Source organism: Maniola hyperantus, chromosome 8 (assembly GCF_902806685.2).
Source record: "Maniola hyperantus chromosome 8, iAphHyp1.2, whole genome shotgun sequence".
Classification (NCBI taxonomy): Eukaryota; Metazoa; Arthropoda; class Insecta; order Lepidoptera; family Nymphalidae; genus Maniola; species Maniola hyperantus.
Genome location: NC_048543.1, coordinates 15,465,135 through 15,488,613, shown reverse-complemented (window position 1 = coordinate 15,488,613; position 23,479 = coordinate 15,465,135). Strand labels below are relative to the sequence as shown.

Genomic DNA, 23,479 nt, shown 5'->3' with positions numbered 1-23,479 from the left:
ATAATTATTATGATTTGTTCACGAAATCTTAAAATTCATCAATTTTATATAAATTAACCTGCTTTTATTACTAGGTACTTGATTCGCTACTACAATAGGTACCTAATTTTCTATGTAATTTTGTTAGGTAAGTAGTTAAATTAATTCAACTATCAAAATGTAAAAAATTAAAAAAGTGTATCAACTTTTTATATACTGAGGTAGGTATGTACCTACCTATGTATTGCAATCGAAATCCTGACAGGCATTTGCCTCAATATTTTAATTCATCGGTACATAAGTATTAAATACACCAACGAAATCAAGCTCCAGCAAAAACAAATGTTATTACTATAATAAAGAGGGTTATTTTCGTTTCACAGTAAATTATACGAAAAGCAATAAGATATCACTGTTACAAAACTCGTACAGTTTTTAATTGCATTCGTTTGTACGAAACACGAATTTGCTTTTTGATGAAACTCACGTTCTGAAACAATAAATAATAATATTCCTAAAGGAATCGTGTTCGGGATTCGTTCAAAAATGTTTTAAATGGAGGAATAAAATCTAGAGGCAGTGGTTATATCCCCAATTTTTTAAATACAGAATGCCTCTGATGCCGAACGGTACGGACTTGGCCTCAGTAGTGGGCCGGCGATAAGTTGATCATGATGATGATGAAGATGATGATGATGATGAATGCGTCTGATGCGGTTTAGCTCAATGAACAGTGGAAAAGAAAATCAGAAGTTCTAAAACACTACTTAATAAACATCGACATAGTTGATTTACATTTCTTATCGAATTGAACGAATGGAATGAACGAACACAAAATATTTCGAAAGAGATGTGTTCACTGAATAACTAATTCGAAAATGATGTGGTTTATTATAAATATGTGTGATACCTACCTACCCATTTAAACTTTTTATTATTTTAGGTAGCTGTTTGGGTGATTTGGCCCCTTTAAAAATAGACGATGCAATTAGACAATCTATAAGTTGATAGTCATAAAACGGAAAATTAAGGGTTACAAATTAACCCATAAATAAATGTTAATTGGTATAAGCCACGGCACCCTTTCGTAGCTGGTCGATTTCTCCCAATTTACAAAACAATTTAACCTATTCAAACCCCCACAAATCGCGCCATAATGAGATTTTTGAGCGCAACTTTTTTTAGACGCATCTGTCGTTGCCTCGTGTCCATTCTGCTATTTTTTTATATGTAATTTTTTCCTGAACTCCTTTTGCAGTTACAAGTCGATCCGATTTGTCGACGGGGGGTCGGGGTTGTATAGTAACGATTACTTGTGAGTTTTGCTATTCGTTACGTTTGTTGCACGTCCTTTGATTGTCCGAATGTGACGGATTTGCGATTTAGCGCTATTCTGTCGAGGAGTGTGGACCATTTGAAATTGTAAAGCGGATTAGAGAAAGCATTTCTATCGCCTTACCTTATGCCAGTTGCTTTGGTAAAAATATTATTCTTTTGTAGAGATTTTAATATAATATTTACTCCATTGTAGAGTTCAAAACTTTCTCAATCATTTATTTTGCTTATAGATAAGAAGGTAATCTCTGAGTTATCATAGCAGTTAAAATAATAACATCTGGGAAAGCTTGAGTATTTTTAACATTATGTTACTTACTAGCGCGTCACATATTGTACATTTTAAGAAACCTTTTCGCAAGTCCCACCAATAATTGTAGAAAGTTTCAACTCAATCGGACTAATGATGCGCGAATGCATCGTTATAAATAGATAGATAGACAGACAGACAGATAAATATTTTCTTAGTAGTATACCTAGTCTATAAGATGTTGGTACGGTTGAAATCACGTTGAAATGAAATCAAACGAGAAACTTGTCGTGATGGATAACATCTGTAAACATCATGTCAAACGTCAAATCTTTCATAGTAAATCTACTCTACCTCCTGAAAAGCAAGCTGGCAACAATTATCAGCAATTAGAGAAGCCCATATAAATCAGTGGTAAAACCTAAGTACTTTTTGAAATTCAAATAGAAGGCTCTAAGAAAAGGTTTGCACTCCCACGGATTTTTGAAATGGCGGCTGCATATCGCTCCCTATCAAGCTAACGAGTCTCGTGAGAGTTACATCTCGATCGCTGAATAAATCATCTGCCTACATTTCAGACACGTCGATTTAATTAAGTCCTTACGTATAACACGTGAGACTGAATGGTACCATGCCTTTGCTTTGTGCGACAACTAGTGTCGCATTGTTGACAAGCAGTGGGAGGTTGGCCCGCTTTCCGAACGCACCTGTCATTTCCGAACCATAGACAATATTCAGTTTTAAATTTCGAACGTTAAGGTCGAGAATGAATGAACAAGGAATGAACGAAATACGCGTAGGAATAAACGAATGTCTCAATATGGTGCGACGACGTGTTAAGATCGTATTGTCGGTTTCTGACAATGGCGATAATTGATCGAGTCTACCTCATGCAGATGTCGGCTCACCCTTTATTTGTAGCTTGTTACATAGATACAAAATTTATTTCGTTTGTTTAGATGTCTTTATGTAGATTGGTAAGGCTTTTGACATGTGAAGTGGTGGCGTTTGTTGGCAGCTTTTTTTCTATTTATTGCCACTGCAAGACTTCTGACTCTGACATTTTAATTTTGTTTTCTCAGAAGGAAGACAGTTTCACAGCTTGTGATTTAAATTAAAATGAGTAGTTACAATGTATTTATGATGAGTTTTGCTCTAGAGGTGCTCTAACACTCTATATTTGCTCAATACATCGTGCGAATTTCTGTCATAACTCATATTCCAAATCACTGTTTATCATCATCACCATGATCAACCCATCGCCAGCTCACTACTGAGCACTGGTCTCCTATTAGAATCAGAAGGGTTTTGCCATTCCACCACGCTGGCCAAGTGGGGATTGACAGATTTCAGTTCACACATTTGAGACCATTATGGAAAACTCAGGTATGCAGGTTTCCTCACGGTATTTTCCTTTACCATTAAAGCAACTGGTATTTAACTGCTTAAAACTCACATGACTTCCAAAAGTAACAGGTGCATGCCCGGAATCGAACCCCAGACTGACGTCTTAACACTAGTCATAGCTTTTGTCACTGTTTACCTTTCCAACTAAGCGAAAAGCATGTAGGCTTGTATGACAATCGTGCAACGGGTGGGGTTTGAACCGCTGACCTTTCGATTTTCTGTCCGCTCTTTATCCGTTGAGCTATTGAAACCTAAGTTGATGTTTTCTTATGACTCACATTCACGTTTTGTGAATGTGAGTCATAAGAAGCCACTGAAAGTAGCGAAAGACACTCGCGGTAGGTAAAGTTATTCATGAGCTTACAATATTCTAAGCTCGTATGACTCAGGAGTCTGTAACGCTTCCCTAAAGAGGGCTTTATTCGTTGTGCACTCCAAGCAAACGGTCAGAAAAAGCAAAACAAAGTTTAGTTATTATTTGAATAAGTACATAGGTACTAAATAAACAAATTCAATGAAAGTATATAGGTACATACCTGTAAGTCCTATAGGAACTATACAGGGTGTAACCAGAACGCTAGCAAAAACAAAGACGGGTGATAGTACTGATGATTACTGATATACTTATCACAAAAAAACGCGAAAAAAATTTCCTATATGTTGTAGAAGTTTACGATATATTGCAAATAAAACATCTGACTGACGCTAGAGGTCAATGCACGTTGCGTAAGTAGGCCACTCAGAGTCAATGCCGCGTCGTAGGCAGTGGCGTGCAGCTCATAGAGGCATAAACGCACTGCTTACCCTCATTGTAAAAAATCAATGCTTATTTTTCATTATAACCTGCCGTAAAATAACTCCTTTGCACGCCACTGGTCGTAGGTGACCCCAGTTTTGCACGCTATACATTGCGGGTTTGAAAAATAACTACCTACTAAATAACTAAAACTATAAAACGAGACAAATGTTTATTGGTATTGGATTGTGTTTAGATAGTATAACAACATATAAAATAGCGCTAAGTTTTTGCTAGCATTCTGGTTAAACAATATGTTACAAATATGGTGAATAAGTAGTTTTTGTTTCGCATGCACAGACCACAATTACTTATATTCTCTGTGTTCGCGTGACATTCTATCACGCATCAAAACATAAGATCTTTGGATTTTAAAAAAAAAACTTTTTTATTCGAATAAACTTTTACAAGTACTTTCGAATAGTCGGATGCATCTACCACTGGGTCGGAATGCCTTTCCTACCGAGAAGAACCAGCAAGAAACTCGGCGGTTGCTCTTTTCAAATATTTGATATATAGGTACAAGATTATGCCATGTATAAAATAGTATTTGCAGTCTTGTGCGTTGCCGGAACGAGCTGCAGGTCAAATCCACGCTCCAAGATTATCTAAATGATAAACATTTAGATAATCTTCAATTGTGTAATATGCTTTTTTCAGGAGCATATTTTTAATAGATTTTTTAAACTTGTGCAAAGGTAAGTCCAAAATAGTTTGCGGGATTTTATTATAAAAGGTAATACCCATACCCCCATTTCATAATGTAGGTATACTTATCTACTTGAAGGTTCCGTGGTTTCCTTACCAAAATCGAATGTAAATGCGTGTTCGGTAACCGACGCTGCCACAATGCACATGTAAATTGTAAATACCCTACGTGTTGTGAAGACGAGCCAAAACAATCCATCAAACCGATTGTCAGTCTGTCTGTCCGACTCGCGGCACGGTCCGACGCTACCGTTACCCTTGGCTTTTTGTTATGAAAGTAGGTGGATAACGAAAATTTTCAAATCTGTCTTTTTAAACAAAAAAACCGGCCAAGTGCGAGTCAGGCTCCCGCAACGAGGGCTCCGTACTACAGTAGTATTTTTCGATATTTTGCACGATAATTCAAAAAACTATGATGCATAAAAATATACAAAAATCTGTTTAAGAATGCACAGGTGAAGCGCTTTCATAATAATATGATACCCCACTTGATATAGTTATCTTACTTCGGAAATTGAAAATACTAATTATTAGTTCATGACCACAATTTAATTTTTTTGTGTGATGTAACCACAAATACACGGTTTTCAGATTTCTCCCCTAATATCTTCTATAAGACCAACCTACCTGCCAAATTTCATGATTCTAGGTCAACGAGAAGTACCGCGTAGGTTTCTTGACAGACGGACAGGCAACAAAGCAGTGATCCTATAAGGGTTCCGTTTTTCCTTTTGAGGTACGGAACCCTAAAAATGGAACGGTGCATAGAATATTGTATTCATTTCTTGGATTTTAATCGACGACCTGTCTTATTGATCACCAACGAATACCTACTTATTCATTTTTATAACGCAACCTTTAGCCGATGCCCACGACTTCGTCTGCATGGAACTAGGTTTTTAAAAATTCTATGTGAACTCGTTGATTTTCCGGGATAAAAAGTAGCCTAGTATGTCCCTCTACTCAACTATAGCTATATCCATGGAAAAACTCGCGTTGATCCGTTGCGGCGTGATTGAAAGACAAGCCAACGAGCAAACACACTCGCGTTTATAATATGGATTGTGAACTTAGTGATCTTTTAATAGAAAGAGCCTCAATAGCACAACGGTTAAGGAGCGAACTGAATTCCGAAAGGTCGCCGGTTCAAATCTCATCCGTTGCATTATCGTCATACCTAGCTACTCCTAACACAAGCTTTCCGCTTATTTAGAGGGGAAAAAGGAATATTAGTGACGATTAACACGGCTCATATTCTTTACAAAAAAGTCAAATAAACGATATTACATAAAATTACTTAGCTGACCACTCCGGGTTTGTTTGGGTGGAATTTTTGAATAATCTTTCTTAGTGGAACGGAACTCAGCGTTTAAAGAACGCGGACGAAGTCGCGGTCATCAGCTAGGGCTAGTAGTTTAACAAATTAACAATCACGCTTATTTGTTCACTCGTGTAAGTATTATGATAGCGTTTTCCCACACTCCAGCTTATCCATCAAACGAGAGGGTTTATCCAAAAAAAATCTTTCTATTTGCAAAACAACCACTCGCATCGCCCCCACAAAAGAAATACAAATGCGAAAACAAAAACTTTAATCCCACACTCGTCGGAATAAAAACACTCATCATCAAAGCCGCGGGACGCCAATTATTTTTAGTTGCAACCCCATCATGCGGTGATTATTCGCACTGGCAACACTGTTACACTCGTTTATCATTACTAGAGATGGACCATTTCACAGGTAGCGTGTGAAAAATCACATGAAAAATCTTTCATATTGTATCATAGAGTAACGAAACGTTGCTCTATGTGTCATCTGTCAACGTATAAGTGAAAAAGGATATATCTGTCATTGTGACACATTAAGATTGTGCTCGGTGTGGCACTACTGAAAGCCACAAACGTTAAGATAACCTTGCGTGAAGATTGGATTGCTTTTCACTTTGTTTGTACTTAAATATTAGATAACTAGTTAAAAGTTAATAAAATAGAACCACCATTGACTTCAACATCAATTGTTGTAAGTATTAAACATTACACATATTATGTAACCGACGCGACGTCTTGACCACTCTACCTTTCAGTCACCATTCTATTATTAGTTATTAGCTGATGCCCGCGACTTCGTCCGCGTGGAATTAGGTTTTTTAAAAATTCCGTGGGAACTCTTTGATATTCCGAGATATAGAACCTATGTCACTCTCCAGATCTTTGTCTATACACATGCAAAAAAATCACGTCAATCCATTGCACCGTTGCGACGTGATAGCAAAAGCTAAAGCAAAAGCAAGTGAATATTATGAAGTGCGTAAATTCACTTTTCCAAGAAAAACCACCTGTGAAATATCAGCGTTATTAATCTTGATCATAATAATTGTGAGTGCGAGAATTGAACGAAAAATCGCCTGTGAAATCATGTGAAGTAAAAAAATTTTTTTTTAAATAGCGAGCAAACGAGCAGGCGGGTCACCTGATGTTAAGTGATTACCACCGCCCATGAACATTTGCAGCACCAGAGGAACCGCCGATGCGTTGCCGGCCTTTTAGGAATTTGTTGGTCCGCCCCTTGAATAACCCCATGTTGTAATCTAGTAAGAACACCGCCGATGGGAGTTGGTTCCACAGTTTGCACGTGCGTGGAAAGAAGGATCTGGCGCAGCGGACGGTCGAAGTGCACCAGACACCCAGGTGGTTTCACTATATGAAAATGATTTAAAAGTAGCAATAATGAGCATCGCTATAATTATTAGGTAGAGAAAAATCACCAGTAGAATATCAGCGTTCCTGCTCTTGATCATAATAATAGGTAATTGTTAGTGCGAGAATTGAAAAATAGCTTTTCGTGAAATCCGTGAATCATCTGTGAAATCATGTGAAGAAAAAATCATTTCACCAGATGAAAATGATTTAAAAGTAGCAATAATGCCCGTCACTATAATCGTTGTACACTGGTCAGACGCGTGCCAGGCTGCGGCACGCGGCCCTCTCGGAGTTTTTATTTTCCTCTCAAAATAATCACGTTTCGTTGCAATTATTATGAACTTATATTGTAACATGCAATTATAATTTAATTGCTACTAAGTCTTCGTTGTCTTGTTTCGTTGTCATCACTGAATTTGGTTCTTAATTTTACTACTTATTGCAGAAATTACCAAACATAATCTCATAAAAGTTAATGTTTTGTGTCTGTTTGTCTGTTCGTTTGTATGACGTTCATCCGATTGAGTTAAAACTTTGTAAGTACTTTCTTGGCACTTGCGTGAAGGTTTCTAGAATAGTACCTATTATTAACACAATATATTAGGTAGGCGAGTTGTTCAAACAAAAGAAGACTTTGCAATTTACAATGACGTCAAAAAATGAAGGGAATTTTCAAAAAAACATTTTTTTTAAAAATAATGCTACTGACTAGGACCAAATTTTTAGCTAGGTACCTACCTAAATAATAAAAAATTGGTTTTGGACGGCACAAGCTAGTCTCAAAATATCTGAATCATAAAACGTTACTCACGAAAGTTGCTGAGTAGGTACCTACAGCGAGAATTAGTAGTAGGTACTTAGTAGGTACATACAATAGTAGTACCTACCTAACTTATATTATAACAACTAAATGATGAAAGTGGAGCCAAACAAAGCGACAATAAAAATAATATGTGACGCGAGTGAACATTCCCAATCTTCTCATGACTCTCCAAACTCAGTGCACTCTAATCTTCATAACAAACGTTTTATCGAGCAATTAGTATTTGTGCGGCAACTGATGCGGAGGCACACTCACAATGGCGACCAGTTTCACACAAACAGCGCTAATCTCCAGTTCGCGCCGAGCCCCTGTTTGACGTGCACAGACCAAGCACCCAATATTTCCCGCCTTTTGTCGCCAATCGTTCAGAAATCGCCACTCGACCGCATACTGCTTTCACGATTCCGTTCCTTTTAGTTCATTCCTTTTCTTATATTTCTTGATTGTGGGAAAAGGGCACTCAAATTTTGCAATATCGATTGTGGGAATTATTCTCTTTGTTATTGTAATGCGTTTCGAGATGGCCATTAAATGTTTATATGAAATTAGACTCTTACGTGTTAATTGGAGTGAGTAAATAGTTATTCTGGAAATGTATTGAATGCCACGACGCTCGTTAGTAAGAAAAGGTGGAAACCGAGGGGGTTTTAGTAGACAAAAATCGTACATAACCCGATGTCTAACCCAGGATGTCGGGATCTTAAAAAGGTTTCAACACCGTTAACAAAAAAAAGTACTTAAGATATCTACGAAAGATCTACGAAAAGATAATTGGAATTTGGTAGAAAAGAAAAGAAAGGTAGAGTGACCAACAGCTATTAATATCTGGGTGAATAATATCAAGGTTCTGTTACTGTGGTTATTTAAAAAGAAACCGAAATATTGTGGCTAACTCCATTGTACACAATCTCTAAACTAAACTAAAATGGCACGCCTAAATCTATAGCTATCCCTTTCATAATGTTGCAAGCGGAAAAGGATAGCACTAGATTTCGACCTGTTTAGTTTAGAGATTGTGTACAAGAGAATCGGCCCCATTGTGTCTGTGGAAAATAGAATGGTGCCTACAGCATACGCAATAAACAGCAGGAAGAAGGCTTCTATGAGAGTGAGGCAATAGAGAGTGTTCACCCAGTTACGTTTGGAAGTCATGAAAATGGTCAACGGTACCAGGCTTCCTAGAGCATACCTACGGAATGACCAGATGAGCTGAAGGTAACTATTAGTTAGAGTTCTCATCCTATATATTTTTATTCTGATACAAGTTAGCCCTTGACTGCTATCTCACCTGGTGGTAAGTGATGATGCAATCGAAGATGGATGCGGGCTCTTGGAAAATGGTATGGCAGTTATTATGGAACCCATACCCCTTTGGTTTCTACACGGCATCGTACCGGAACGCCAAATTGCTTAGCGGCACGGCTTTAACGGTGGTAACTAGCCACGGCCGAAGCCTCCCACCAGATAAGAGACATTTTTACCTGATACTACATCAGTAGGTATCTACTTTAAAGCATCTGATGATAATAATCATAGATCGCTATTATCTATAACGGCTGTAGCGGTGATGCTGCTTGACCTCTGATGAGTTCAAGAGGCGAGATAACAGCTGCACCCCTTGTTTCTCGCCCGTTCAAAATATTGGTAGGTAAAGCACTTATATAAATCAAAAAAAATGTAAATTAAAATTTATTTATTTCAGGTATAGGCATTTTCTATAGGCCGCATCATCACTTTCCATCAGGTGTGATTGTGGTCAAGCGTAGGTATACCTATAATGAATAAAAAAAAAGGTAAAACAACTAGTGTTTCTTATGCTACGTCTGTGACTCTATCTGCTATCACCAGTGCCGCGCGCCGGTTCGAAATGCAGATTCTTCCGGGAAGAACCGGCAAGAAACTCGGCAGTTGCTCTTTTCAAATCGTAAAAAGTAAATGTAACAATAGAACAATAGTTCGCGACAGGTTGAGATGGCAATCGGGGTCTGAGTCGGGGAGACGCCCCGGACACTCGCACGTCACAGGGTTAGCGCGGGGGATGTGCGGACTGCGGGTGCATGTGGGGCGTGCCCACCCCGATTGCCGTCTCGATCTGTCGCGCACCTACTATAGTTACATACACTTTATAGGTTTTCTATTATGTATTCTAAGCCCGAAGCGATATTCGCGGGTAATCCTAAAACTAAACACGTCAACATTTACAAACATAAAACAATCTGTTGTTACACCCGCTCGTTGCTCGTCACCGCCCGAAGGCAGGCGGCCTGCCTCTCGCTCCAAAACAATTAACGGTGTAAAATAAAGAAATGGGGCAATAATACGGGTATTAAGCCATCGTGGGGCGGCCTGGGGCGCGGCTGTGGGAACCGTAGTATTGTCTTTGGACGGCCACATTCAGATTGCTCAGTCAATCCGTCGAACATTCGTCGTGCGTCAGGCAGCGCTTTCGAATCAACTCGGAGAGAAACTGATTGCATCTCAATTGAGGCGCATATGGCGAATTAGATTTATTGTTGGTTGGTATTTTAAAACTTTGTGTGAAACAACAATTTAGTGTTGGTTTAACTCGTGGCTGGCTGGGAACCGTCCGACCCTGAGCACAGCTAGCCAGGGTCTTGCACAAAGGCATATGTTTCATTACATTGAGTACCTACCTACATCACTATCACCTAACAATTTGATAATGAAATCAGACTTGGATGCAGAGATAACAGCAATGAACACAGACCTAGTTGCTATTAAAAATTGGGCGGACTCTTTTGGTTTATTAGTTAACCCTAATAAATCACAGGTTATGGTCATTGGAAGCAGGCCGCTAAGAAATCGTATTGCCTTCAGTGATCTGCCTTTGGTTTCTTATGATGGCACACCCGTTGCTTACACATCCACAGCGAAAAACCTAGGATTGACTATGGATGGCAACCTCGCTTGGGCAGCACATATAAATCAGATCAGTAAACGTATGCATTATTCGATCCATTCCTTGAAGAGACTGCAGAATTTCCTTCCGCTGCGTACCAAAATTATGCTATCACATTCTCTGTTGCTTCCGATTCTCGACTATGCGGACGTCTGCTACTTGGATGCTACCGAAGAGCTACTTGACAAACTCGATCGACTTCAAAATTTGTGCATACGGTTTATATACGGCCTGCGCAAATTCGACCATATTTCCGATTACCGTCGTCGGTTAAAGTGGCTCCCAATACGCTTTCGCCGCAATTTGCATATTCTGACTGTTCTCTACAATGTTCTTAATACCTCTTCCCCTGGTTATCTACGAGAGCGATTTCAACTATCCCGCCCTCCTACTAGACCTATGCGGTCGTGTGTCTCAAAAAATCCTCTCGTCACTCCCCGTTGTAACACAGTCTTCTATAACAAATCTTTCACCGTACTAGCTACCCAACTTTGGAACTCACTTCCTGAAAATGTCAGAGAGAACTGCCACTCAGTACACTCATTCAAATACAGAGTGAAGCAGTATTACCTATCATTAATATAGAGTATTTTATATATTATATGTATTTATATTTTTCATATATTATGTATATAATTATTTATGATAAGTATAATTATTGTATATAAGTTGATTTGGGTATTTATTATAAGATATTTATGTAGTTTATTAGATTCTAGTACCGTAGACCTATTCCACTTCTTGATACGCCTTACTCACAACCTTGAATGGGAAGCTGGAAGAAATCTCTGTTTAGAGATAAGCATTTCCGATGTAACTTAATTTATTATTACTTTGTAACTACAGTTTTTGGTACATGAATAATAAAAATAAAAAATAAATAATAATCGCGCAAATTGCTATTGCGTTGGAACCATGTCTCATTAGCATCGAAAAGACGTCATTTGACGTATATATAGGTACCATCAGCTCGAAACTTCAGTCTAGTGCTGACGTCACTAAAATGTAGGCCACGCGCATTAGCGATTTGCGGGGCTTATACCTACCTAATTAGTAGATATTGCAGCCCTTAGGACTACATTTAGTACAGTCGTATGTGGAAGGACATTGGTTAACCCATCGCATTTTAATAGGGTTCCGTACTTCAAAAAGAAAAACGGAACCCTTAAAGGGTCACTTTGTTGTCTGACTGTCTGTCAAGAAACCTAAGTATAGGGTATTTCCCGTTGACCTAGAATCATGAATTTTGGCAGGTAAGTAGTTCTTATAGTATGGGGAAAAATCCGAAAACTGTGATTTTGTGACATCATGTGTGAAAGTACACAAAAACGTTAAAACGTGTTCATGAAAAAATAATTAGTAGGTATTTTTAATTTTCAAAGTTAGATAACTAGGTATACCGAGTGGGGTATCATATGAAAGGGATTCCAAAACTGATTTTTACGCATTACTAGCTGATGCCCGCGACTTCGTCCGCATTGAATTAGGTTTTTTAAAAATTCCGTGGGAACACTTTGATTTTCCGGAATAAAAAGTAGCCTATGTCACTCTCCAGGTCTTTATCTATACCCATGTATAAAATCACGTCAATCCGTTGCACCGTTGCGATGCGATTGAAGGACAAACCAATAAACAAACACACTTTCGCATTTATAATAAGGTTAAGTACCTACCTACTGACAGTTTTTGGTTTATCGTGCAAAATGTCGAAAAAATGCGACTGTAATACGGAACCCTCGGTTTGCGAGTCTGACTCGCACTTGGCCTCTTGAACTTACTTACGCACTTTCGAAAAAACTTTACCTACCTATCCAATAATAGACAGAATGACATCAACAATTTCCGCTCTCATCGCGCTCTTAGCGTACAGGCACAACAGGTCCTCGAGAGGTAAAGTTGTCCGTCAAACAATGGCTCACCACGTGCGCGACGCGTCCTCCAGTCGCGGTGATTTGGCACGCGCCCACTCAGCACGCGCTCACACCTCTTCACGCTGTAATATGTGCTTCATGCGACAAATCACTAGTATCTAGTCTAAACGTTCAATGTGGACATTGTGACATTGTGGATTGTGGAACCAAATAGGTATTGGTCCCGCAAATTGCTAATGCGCGTGGCCGCCATTTGTAGACTAAGTTTCGACCTGAAGCTATATTTTTATTTCGGCTGACGTCAAAATTACGTCATTTCAGTGTTAATGAGACATGGTTCCAGCGCCATAGCAATTAGCGGGACTTAGGTATCATCATCATGATCAACCCATCACCGGCTCACTACAGAGCACGGGTCTCCTCTCATAGTGAGAAGGGTTTTGGCCATAGTCTCCCACGCTAGCCATGTGCAGATTGGTAGACTTCACACACCTTTGAGAACATTATGAAGAACTCTCAGGCATGCAGGTTTCCTCACGATGTTTTCCTTCACCGTTAAAGCAAGTGATATTTAATTATTTAAAACGCACATAACTCCGAAAAGTTAGAGGTGCGTGCCCGGGATCGAACCCCCGACCTACCGACTAGGCTATCACAGCCCAGGGATTAGGTATATTATAATCGAATAACGAATTATAAACCTGCCTACCTACTTACCTAATTATTTTTAAAATTGACGATCATCCATAACTTTCATTCACTTATTGGTCTTTCCTTATTACCGGATACCTTCTTGCACTATTCTCTAAATTTTTCACAAATTAAAGTTCGGAATAAATTAATTCAAGGTACCTATTTGAACCTCAAGGTACTGGGTCATATATTTTAAAACTTATAGCGCCATCTACCATGCAATAGTTACACTAAGTTTTTAGCGCCATCTCGTAAGGAGTAGCAGCCAATTTAAATATTTACTTAACTTTATTAAACCAAAAGTTTGATTTACCTACGGTAAAAATATTTGTAATTGCTAAATTTTTCATACCTTTCAATAGGTTTTGTAAGTCCATAATACATTCAAAAACTACATACAACTAAAAATACCACAGTTAATATACACTACATTAGGATGAACTCTATATTATTATTTGGAACAGCTACTCTATAACTGTTACATCTTTGCTTGTTAATAAGTTCTTGAAAAACTAAACCAAAGTTTATAAAATTCATCAACATTTTTTACACTATTTCTGTAGAAACAAAAATAAATGTAGGTAAGTAGGTACCTCCTTACTTAAATGTTGTCGACATTAAATATTTTTATAACATGGCGATTTATAAGAAAACCTGGTAGGTAATATTTCTTACAAAATGTTACCCTGGAGTCTGCAAACAAGCAACACGACTCGCCTACTTTCCGCAAAATAAGTAATTTGCTTCTCAAGTTTTTCACCAAGCTACCAAAATGTGTTGAACCATTCAGCCACTATCAATACTGAAATGTAGGGATCACGTTAAGTTGGAAATGTGAGATATCAAATTACGAATTACGACCAACAGAGGGCCAGCAAATATTTGATGTCGCGAAGGTAATTGTCACCTGAGACCAGTCTCTCGTTTTACATTGCCCTTTTTGGTGACCCTTAGGGAAAAACAATCTGATTTCGAAGATGTGTCCTATTTAGAGAAAAAATCAAGGTTTAAAAAAAATATTGACATTTGGTTGACATGCACAAGCTTAGTCGTAAAATGGTCATCATCAACTTGTCATCATAATAGACATTGAGAAACACAAATTCGAATATAATTTAGATTTTAGAGTTTCGCCATGAACATCCACAAGCTGTGGGAGTACAAGGAGTACGTGAACGTGAACGGGATGATGTTGACTAGCGAGCTGATATCCCTCCTGCAGAACTCACTCACCTTGCTGCAGGTCGAGAACCACTTCCTGCATGTGCAGTACTGGGGGCAGCTGCATGCACTCGATGCAGACTACCACATTGCCGTCGGCATCAACAAGGACGCCCTGGACAGGAAGTACTACTACACCACCGATTTTAAGTTCTGGGGCTTGTTACCCAAAGCCAAAAAGAAGTACAAGCATCTCTCTCTATTAGTGACGTACCCGTTTCGCGGCGACCCTTCCTTAATGATTAAAGTCTTAGACGAAGCTCTAGAAGAAAACAATCCTGATAGATGCCAGATTATGAAGGAGGAGAACCGTATCGCTGCGACGGTTAGCAACATCTGTGAGGAAGCTGAAGTGTGTGCGAGAGGACAAATCTTGAAGCAGCCAGACGGAAGTGTCATCGTCAACCCGAATTACTATGGGCTAACAGGTTCAGAAGCAAAACATCTGAAGTCGTACCTCCATATACGCATACCGCAACACCGTTGGAATACTAATCTTTTAACTCGAACAGATTACAACTACAGCATGGATTTCTTGGACTCCATCGATCAAGATATACCAAGCGGTTGCTGGAATCTATCCCTCGAGCAAAATGGCAGTGTCGCTTATTTAAAAAGTTTATATTGGCCAGGCATGATGTATTTCCATAAAGTCAGGACGTCGGATGCTGGATTTTTGTACGTCGGCAATGGACGGAAAAATTTGGATGTACCTTTTCTAATATAATTCCAGTTTACTGAAAGAATATAGAAGTCTTTATTCAGCGTAGATACTCTACGTTATTCAGATTCATCTATTAAATTTATTTCACGTATATTAATTAAACTTGTATATAGGTAGTTCTGTGCCAGCTCCACACAGTCGGCCAACACTCCAACTGTTCGTCGAACCTTCCATAGTTCGTACATATTTGGTGATGTTGGCTCATGTTGGCGCGTGATCGCTCCGATGGCGGTAAATCGTACCCAGATCAAATATCTTACATCATTGCGGTCTCCTTACTCAGGCGAGGCAGATGATGCATACGCTGCGACCCCAGCTGCACATGACTTCGTGCCATTCATTTGGATATTTTTATTATTGTACTAGCTGAAGCCCGCGACTTCAATACAAAGATTGACTAACAAACATCCAACCATCCAAACATCCACACTTTCAGATTCATAATATTAGTAGGATATTTCGTTTGTATTTAATCATATAACAGAGTGGAGTAACAATACCGCACTCTTGCTTTTGGAGTTATATGAAGGAGAATCGGCGCTGTGGAATCCCAAGCATCGCAAACATAAGGATAAAATAGCTTCACACGTTCCTTGCTTGAGATGGATGATTTACATTGGTTATAGACTTATTATATTAACTCATAAGGTATAGCGCAGAAACACCTATATCTTGAACGTTCCCATAGTGAATGAGGTTGGGACGTATGTGTGTCTGTTTAGATGCCTCCACACGTAGTAGTACTTCCAACTTCTTTGCTCCACACTAACGGCATTGGTTGTTGGCATTGATGGAGTGTTGGACTGTTGGACGACTGTGTGGAGCCGGCATAAAGATAAACCTGCATTAAACCCATTCATTCACCCCTCACCTCAGCCCCTCACTCTAAATCTACGTTTGACATATTGTCTATGGTTCATTTATGTCATTCATTTGCCGTCGTCGTAAAACTTCGTAAAAAATATTGGCGCGTCTCGTCTATTGTCTAATGTAACCGGCTTTCGAGAATCTTTGTTTCAGTTTTAGATTAATTAAATATACATTAATTTGCGAATAATCCGTTTAAAATGGCTACGGAGCCAAAAGACGCCAGTGAAGATACCGAAATGGCCGATTGCGACGACGAAAAAGTTGTAACAATGATGGACGTGTTGCAAGAACAGGAAGATTTCGAAGAAGATGTTAACGCTGTGTTGGGGGCCTCCGATGAAAAGGATTGCACCTATTCTAAGGTAACTGTATGAAAGTTTTAATACATGCAACAAAACATTTAACTTGGTACCTAATCTCAAAATTAAGGTCAAAGAAAACGTTATAAAACACCTGCGTGTTTCTCGTTGACATATGAAAGCACTTTAAGTTTTGTATCTAAATTGATTTAATTAAAGCTAAGGCTTACCTAAAAGGGCTGATAACTAGATATATCACTATTCTGTTGTTACATTTTGATTAAAGCTTAGTTGTACCATTTTCCCAATAAGTTTAAGGACTAACCTTTTGCCTTAGGACTAAAAATCGAGTTGTAGGCTTATTATAGAATCTTGAGACAGAGATCGTTTCATTTAAGTGAAGTAGTGTGGCTAATTCCTTTGTACACAATCTCTAAACTAAACTAAAATATCACGTCTAAATCTATTGCTATCCCTTTCATAATGTTGCTTGCGGAAAAGGAAAGCACTAGATTTAGACCTGTTAATTTAGTTTAGTTTAGAGATTGTGTACTAGAGAATCGGCCTCATTGTAGAACTTAAATAGATTTAATTTCATTGGGTATTATTAGGTTACCTTGTCTTTCTTTTACTGCCATACCCCTTCCAGGTTAGCCCGCTTCCATCTTAGACTGCATCATTACTTACTACCAGGTGAGATTGCAGTCAAGGCTTACTTGTATCTGAATTTAAAAACAAAATTTAATATGTATAAAGGAACAAGGTTTTTCTTCATTACAGGGTTACATAAAAAGACAAGCACTTTATGCTTGCATGACTTGCTGTGCTGATGCCAAGAACGATCCAACCAAAAGGGCAGGCGTGTGCCTCGCGTGCAGCCTAACCTGTCATGAGAACCACGACCTCGTAGAATTATACACTAAACGCACCTTCAAATGTGACTGTGGCAACCCTAAGTTCAACTCCCACCCTTGCCAGTTCACCCCTGATAAGACAGATTTGAATGAAGAAAATAACTACAATCAGAACTTCAGTGGTTTGTATTGTGTCTGTCAGAGGCCCTACCCGGACCCTGAGTCTCAGACTGAAGTTGAAATGATACAATGTATAATCTGTGAAGATTGGCTTCATGCTTCCCACTTGGAAGCGACTGTTCCTGACAATGATCAGTATTCTGAAATGATTTGCAAAGGCTGTATGGAGAAAAATGAGTTTTTACATGACTACGGCAAATTAGCTGTTAACAGTGATGTAGACATCATCACTAATGGAATTGATAATGATAAAATGTGTAATGGAGATGCTAAACTAGAGACATTGGCCGAAGATGAAACTGTCAAGGCTACAGATGTTGAGATGGAAGAAAAGCCTTCTGATAACATTACAGCTAATCCAGAAGAAAGTTCTGAAAAGACAAATGGAGAAGACGAGAGCAAAACTGAAGAAAACTTGTCTGACACTAAAGAAACTTCTAATGAGAGAAAAGATGAAGAAAACTCTGTTGACACTCCTGCAGAGACTGAGAAAGCAACTACAGAAACTGTTAATCAAGAGCAACAGAATGAAAACAAAGAACCTGCAACTGATACTAAACAAACTGAAAGTACTGCAGAAATGGATAGCACTGAAAGTGTTGTAAAGAGTGCAGAGCAACTGGAGGAAGAGAGGTTGTTAGCAGATCCAGATGACTACAGTAAGAAGTTAAAAGCTGATAATAAAAAGGATGAAAATAGTGAAACGATAGCTTCTGAGACAGGAGATAAACCAATAGAAACAGATGAAAATGGAGCAGCTAAAGTAGACAATGAGCCTACTAGTGGTGACAAGGCGAATGAATCTAAAAATAATGAAGGTTCAGCTGATACTGACAAAAATTCGACTGAAGAAACTGCTTCTGCTGAAGACAAAAATGTAACTGCAGAAGTTGATATGAAAGATAATAAAGAAGACAACACATCTAAAGTGGAGCAACAAAATGAAACTGAAGAGCCCAAAGTTGTTACTCAAAATGGAGATACAGAAGTAAAAATTAGTGAAAAAAGAAAACTGTCAACAGAAGATGACACCGGTTCAGACATTAAAAAGGTAAAATTAGAAGAAACTAATGAATGTGTGAGACCGAAAGGAGTTCAAAAAGTACATAAAGGTGCTACGTTCTGGCCTTCTACCTTCAGACAGAAACTTTGTACTTGTAGAGAATGCATTATGATGTATAAAGATCTATCAGTTTTGTTCCTTATTGATCCTGAAGACACAGTAGCAGCGTATGAGAATTTAGGAAAACAAAAAATCAATGGGAAGCCTGCATCCCAATATGAAAAAGGATTACAAGCATTGTCTTCCTTGGACAGGATTCAACAAATAAATGCTTTGACGGAGTACAACAAAATGAGGGACAAACTGTTAGACTTCCTCAAAAGCTTCAAGGACAGGCGAGAAGTGGTGAAGGAAGAGGACATTAAGGCTTTCTTTGCGGGAATGAAACCCAAACGAGAACCTGACGGTGTCTACTTCTGCAGATGAATGTTACAACTTTTTATTTTTTCTCATTAAAATAATTTCCCTTTCAACTTTGATGTTCCAGTACCTAACTTAAGTTTGACTTTATTTGCGTATCCTACAGTGGTTTAAACAATTTAAAAAAAATTACACCAGCCTTTTATTTATAACCTTCTTTTATTGCCCTTATCAATTTACATTGAATAAATTCTCGTGAAGTCGCAGGAACGACTTTTTTATTTGGGCGAGTTTGTGTTTTACGAGGTGGAGATAAAAGTCAATATGCTATGTGATATTTTAGAAAATCGCTTCCATTCCCTTTCAAGTTTCAATGTAAAGAGACCTGCCCCCCAATTGTGTAAGAATAACCATTTCATGGCTATCGCAATCGTCAAGAAATTATGCGCTTTGATTGGCTGTGGAAAAATGTAAACAGCGAATCAACCAATCAAAGGGCAGAATTTATTGACGATTGCGATAGCCATGAAATGGTTATTCTTACACAATCGGGGGGCTGGAGGGTAAGATTGTGGTGTAGTGTAGGTATTATACAACTAAATTGCACAACCGCATTGGGCTGGTGTTCAATGTGGATAACTGCATGGGTCTTCTCTCAGGATGACCAAGATTGGGCCACATTCCACCACGCTGCCCAAGCGCGAATTCGCAGACCACACACCTTTGAGAACTCTGCTGTGCAGGTTTCCTCACGATGCTTTCCTTCACAGTTGAAGCAACTGATATGTGATTCGCATATAAAGTAACGCATAACTGAAAAGTTAAGGGATGCGTGCGCTGGATCGAAACCCAAACCTCAAATGTTAATAATAAAAAAATAAAAAACAAGTTGTGCGAGTTGGACTCGTGGGTTCCATACCATCTTACAAGATTATGTACTTTTAATTTGGCCATTTTGTAATTCTTATTATTCGCTAGGTATTGAGGCAATAGAAATAGGTACACATTTTGTGACAACTATTTACAGACCATTCACAATGACTTGACCCCTGCCGTCATATTGGCACCATTGCTTTATTCAGGGTTTATAATTACTGTGATTGCAATGGCGCCGGCATAACGTTAGGGGGTAAGTAATAAAATACGGAACGATTTGTAGAGAATATTTTGACGCGCCGCTCGGTCCGGCCTTTAACCACAAGGTTATCTGGTTAGGTATAAAATAAAACCTCATGAGTATGGTATGAATAAGAGAGTTAAGTTTATTGAGTAGTGTGATCACGCGTAGAGGATGTCGTAGTGGCCGGGCCGGTACAGCAGGTGCACCAGCGGCACGGCGCCCTCGGGGAACTCGTGCGCCGTCACCTGCGGGGGACGCTCATTTATTATAGTGCATTCAATATTAACTGGCGTGTTTCCACTTGACGCCGTCATTGGCAATAACAATAGTCGTGGCGGGTGAATTCAAAAGTATCAACATGGGTTCCTTTGCAACAAAATATATAAGGTTGACCCAGTTCCTTTAAAAATTAATGGGTTTTATGAGTGTTTGGTTTATTACCCCTATTGTTTACGTGGCATGTCGAATGTAACCTTTTGTTATTGCTAATGACGGGCTCAGTGGATACACACCAGTTAATATTGAATGCACTATAACTATATAGTGTGAATATTTTCACTGATTTATTAGTTTTGACCTATATTAAATATGATATTGGCATTGATAGTGATGATTTTCACTAAACTGCATTTACATCTTTTTTGTTTTAAAACCGAACGCAAATTTTCATGAGGTTTGACAGTTCTTAATTAAAGTAGGTTTGTCTGTCTTTCCCTTAATGTGTTGGTAAGAAAAGATGTGAATACTTGCACTCAGAATTAGTACCTATATCTTCATCATCATCATGATCAACCCATAGCAGGCTCACTACAGAGCACGGGTCTCCTCTCAGTATGAGAAAGGTTTGGCCATTGTCCACCTCAGATTGGCAGACACCTATATCCTATTATAATAAAAAATACAAATATCACCTGACTACCCTCGCCGCGATCCATGTACTTGACCCTGACGCCTGCGTTGAGCGCATTGCACAGAGCGATGATGTGGATGTGGTCAGACTCCTTGTACATTGGCTCCACCTCCTGACAAACAAACATGTCTAGCTTTTTACCATATCAGTGGTACTGATTCTGAGCACACCAAAATTTTAGAGTATTCGCATCCTCTTCTTACTAATGTAATGAATTTGAAAAAGACAGACACAGTTTGACAGTTTTAAATTTAATTTAGAGCTATCAAACCTCGTGACTTTAGCTGCCAGTCACGAGCCTACTGTCTAAAATTTAGAGTCTTTAGATGTAAAATTCATATTCTGTCCTTTCTTTAGCAATATTAAAAGAAAAAGATGCAGATACTCTTAATTTAGTTTAGAGAAAGACAAGAGAATCGGCGCCATCAGTTCACAATTGCACTAACTACACAATTGTCGATTAAACAGGAGAGTAAAGTTAAAAGTAAAACTTTAAACTTTTAAAGTTGAGATAATATGAATAGCATAAAAATAGTAGATAATTTCTATGGCACCTATTGCAACGCGCTTTTTGGACAATAATGCTCAATGGGATCCATTCCATGACGGATGGATAACTTTGATTTGGGAACAGGTCATTCATTGTTGTGTCAAAATCCTTTAATGTTTTATCGTTTTGTATTTAAATTTATCATTGATCATCTAGTTAGTGTAAGTGGCATTGCCGTTTTAATTACATGTAAAATAAATAAAAATAACAATACAGTTTACCATAATATGGTCTAGAGTTGTGGCTAAAATGTATTGAAGTTTGATATCTTAGACTTTACAAAGAACCCTTATAATTGAATTAAAGGGATTTTGCTTTTTCTCATTTTGAAGCACAAAACCCTAGAGGTGTGGAATATTTTTTTTGTTTTTAAAGTAATAAATTTTATCAGTAACCCTGTATTGTTAGTTACATAATATTATATCAAAAAACATTAGCCATACCTGTCTACAAAACTCGGTAACTGTCCGTGGGCCTTCAATGAAGTTCTGGTAGAAGTCATGCTGCGTCTGCAGCTGGCCCGACGTGATGAGGCGCAAGTACACCACGATGTAGTCGGAGTAGCCCTGCTTGTTGAACTTATCGTGCAGTTCTTCTCTGATGGAAGCTAGCTCCTCGGTCGAGCCCCCCGCGTGCTCGCCCACTCTCTGCACTACCTCCATAAACTATAATATTGAGACATTATAATATAACAGCTTTAGTTTAAGTTCGCGTAAAAATTATCACCACTTACTATACCATCATCTTACAAATGCAACAACCGACCATCAAAAAGTGCATTTTATTACCTACTAGATGATGCCTGCGACTTCGTCCGCGTGGATTTAGGTTTTTAAAAAATCCCGCGGGATTTCTTTAATTTTCCAGGATAAAATGTAGCCTGTCCTTTCCCGGGATGCAACCTATCTCTTACCAAATTTCGTTAAATCGGTTGAAAATATGGGCCGTGAAAAGCTAGCAGACAGACACACTTTCGCATTTATAATATTAGTATGGATGGAATAAATCATTTGATTTTGACTTTAACAGTAGCTTCTCTGAAAGAAAGAAACTCGGTATAGTGTCGAAATAACAAACAAATATAACCTTAAAACTTACCGTCTCATAAAAGTCTTCAACGGTAAACTGCGGGAAACCTAGCGCAACGAGGATTTCCTTCGAGTTCTTTGCTATTTCATAAAACTTATCAAACTCTGTCTTGTCCGTGAGAAGATGCTCCAAATACGCGTAAGAGAAGGCACGGAAAAAACAATTCCCGTCCGGTCGTGTTCTTCTTATGGATTTGTATTTGGCGGCCAGATCTTTGATTTTTAGCAGATACACCGGGTCCTCGTTGTATTCCTTTTCTAATGACGATAGCGGTTCCAGATCACCGACGAGAGGGATCGATTCCGATATCTATAAACAAACAAAAACATCGACTCATTGTTATTAAATAAACAAAAAAACTCCATTACCGAGCGACAGAATCTAGTGAAACATTGTCTCACCTCTTTCTCTATTTCGCGTTGTTGTTTCATAATTAACTCATCTTGATTTATTGAACTATCAATTAAATTGCCGGTACAAGCGCTGCTGCTTGATGCATCGTCCGCCATTTTCAAATTTAAATAAAAAGATTGACGTTTGTGAAATGCGAATTACGATTTACGACAATGACAATTGACAGCTGATATTCGTTAAGCAGCTGCGCGATTGCGGGAGAATGACAGCTACAATGTCACGATCGCAATCATCTCTGATTGGTTAACGCTCGCTCACTATTGGCTACAATGCATTGTTGCAACAAGAATCGCACCAATTCAGCCAATCAGAACTATTGAGATTGTAATAATGATTGATGCAG

At 38.6% G+C, this 23,479-nt stretch overlaps 3 protein-coding genes across 3 annotated transcripts; 2 read left to right on the top strand and 1 right to left on the bottom strand.

Annotated features, from left to right (window-relative positions):
- Positions 1-14,431: 14,431 nt before the first annotated feature.
- Rsph9 (Radial spoke head protein 9) lies at positions 14,432-15,435 on the top strand. Its single transcript, XM_034970870.2, has one exon. It carries the CDS (start codon positions 14,618-14,620, stop codon positions 15,428-15,430), a length of 813 nt encoding a protein of 270 aa, XP_034826761.1. The 5' UTR covers positions 14,432-14,617; the 3' UTR covers positions 15,431-15,435.
- A 921-nt stretch (positions 15,436-16,356) lies between these two features.
- LOC117984761 (putative E3 ubiquitin-protein ligase UBR7) lies at positions 16,357-19,245 on the top strand. The gene is made up of 2 exons (XM_034971410.2): positions 16,357-16,659; positions 17,377-19,245. Exons 1-2 carry the CDS (start codon positions 16,495-16,497, stop codon positions 19,117-19,119), a joined length of 1,908 nt encoding a protein of 635 aa, XP_034827301.1. The 5' UTR covers positions 16,357-16,494; the 3' UTR covers positions 19,120-19,245.
- Positions 19,246-20,290: 1,045 nt separating this feature from the next.
- On the bottom strand, positions 20,291-23,281 carry LOC117984763 (ubiquitin thioesterase otubain-like). Its single transcript, XM_034971411.2, has 5 exons — positions 23,124-23,281; positions 22,732-23,031; positions 22,077-22,298; positions 21,085-21,195; positions 20,291-20,418 (listed from the first exon to the last, which is right to left on the bottom strand). Exons 1-5 carry the CDS (start codon positions 23,229-23,231, stop codon positions 20,332-20,334), a joined length of 828 nt encoding a protein of 275 aa, XP_034827302.1. The 5' UTR covers positions 23,232-23,281; the 3' UTR covers positions 20,291-20,331.
- Positions 23,282-23,479: the final 198 nt, after the last annotated feature.

Coding starts and splice junctions, on each gene's coding strand:
- Rsph9 (XM_034970870.2), top strand. CDS start 14,618: ATGAACATCCACAAGCTGTGGGAGTACAAGGAGTACGTGAACGTGAAC.
- LOC117984761 (XM_034971410.2), top strand. CDS start 16,495: ATGGCTACGGAGCCAAAAGACGCCAGTGAAGATACCGAAATGGCCGAT. Junction 16,660..17,376: donor AGGATTGCACCTATTCTAAG/GTAACTGTATGA, acceptor TCTTCATTACAG/GGTTACATAAAAAGACAAGC.
- LOC117984763 (XM_034971411.2), bottom strand. CDS start 23,231: ATGGCGGACGATGCATCAAGCAGCAGCGCTTGTACCGGCAATTTAATT. Junction 22,299..22,731: donor TTGAAGACTTTTATGAGACG/GTAAGTTTTAAG, acceptor TCAATATTATAG/TTTATGGAGGTAGTGCAGAG. Junction 20,419..21,084: donor ATCGCGGCGAGGGTAGTCAG/GTGATATTTGTA, acceptor CGTCCCCCGCAG/GTGACGGCGCACGAGTTCCC.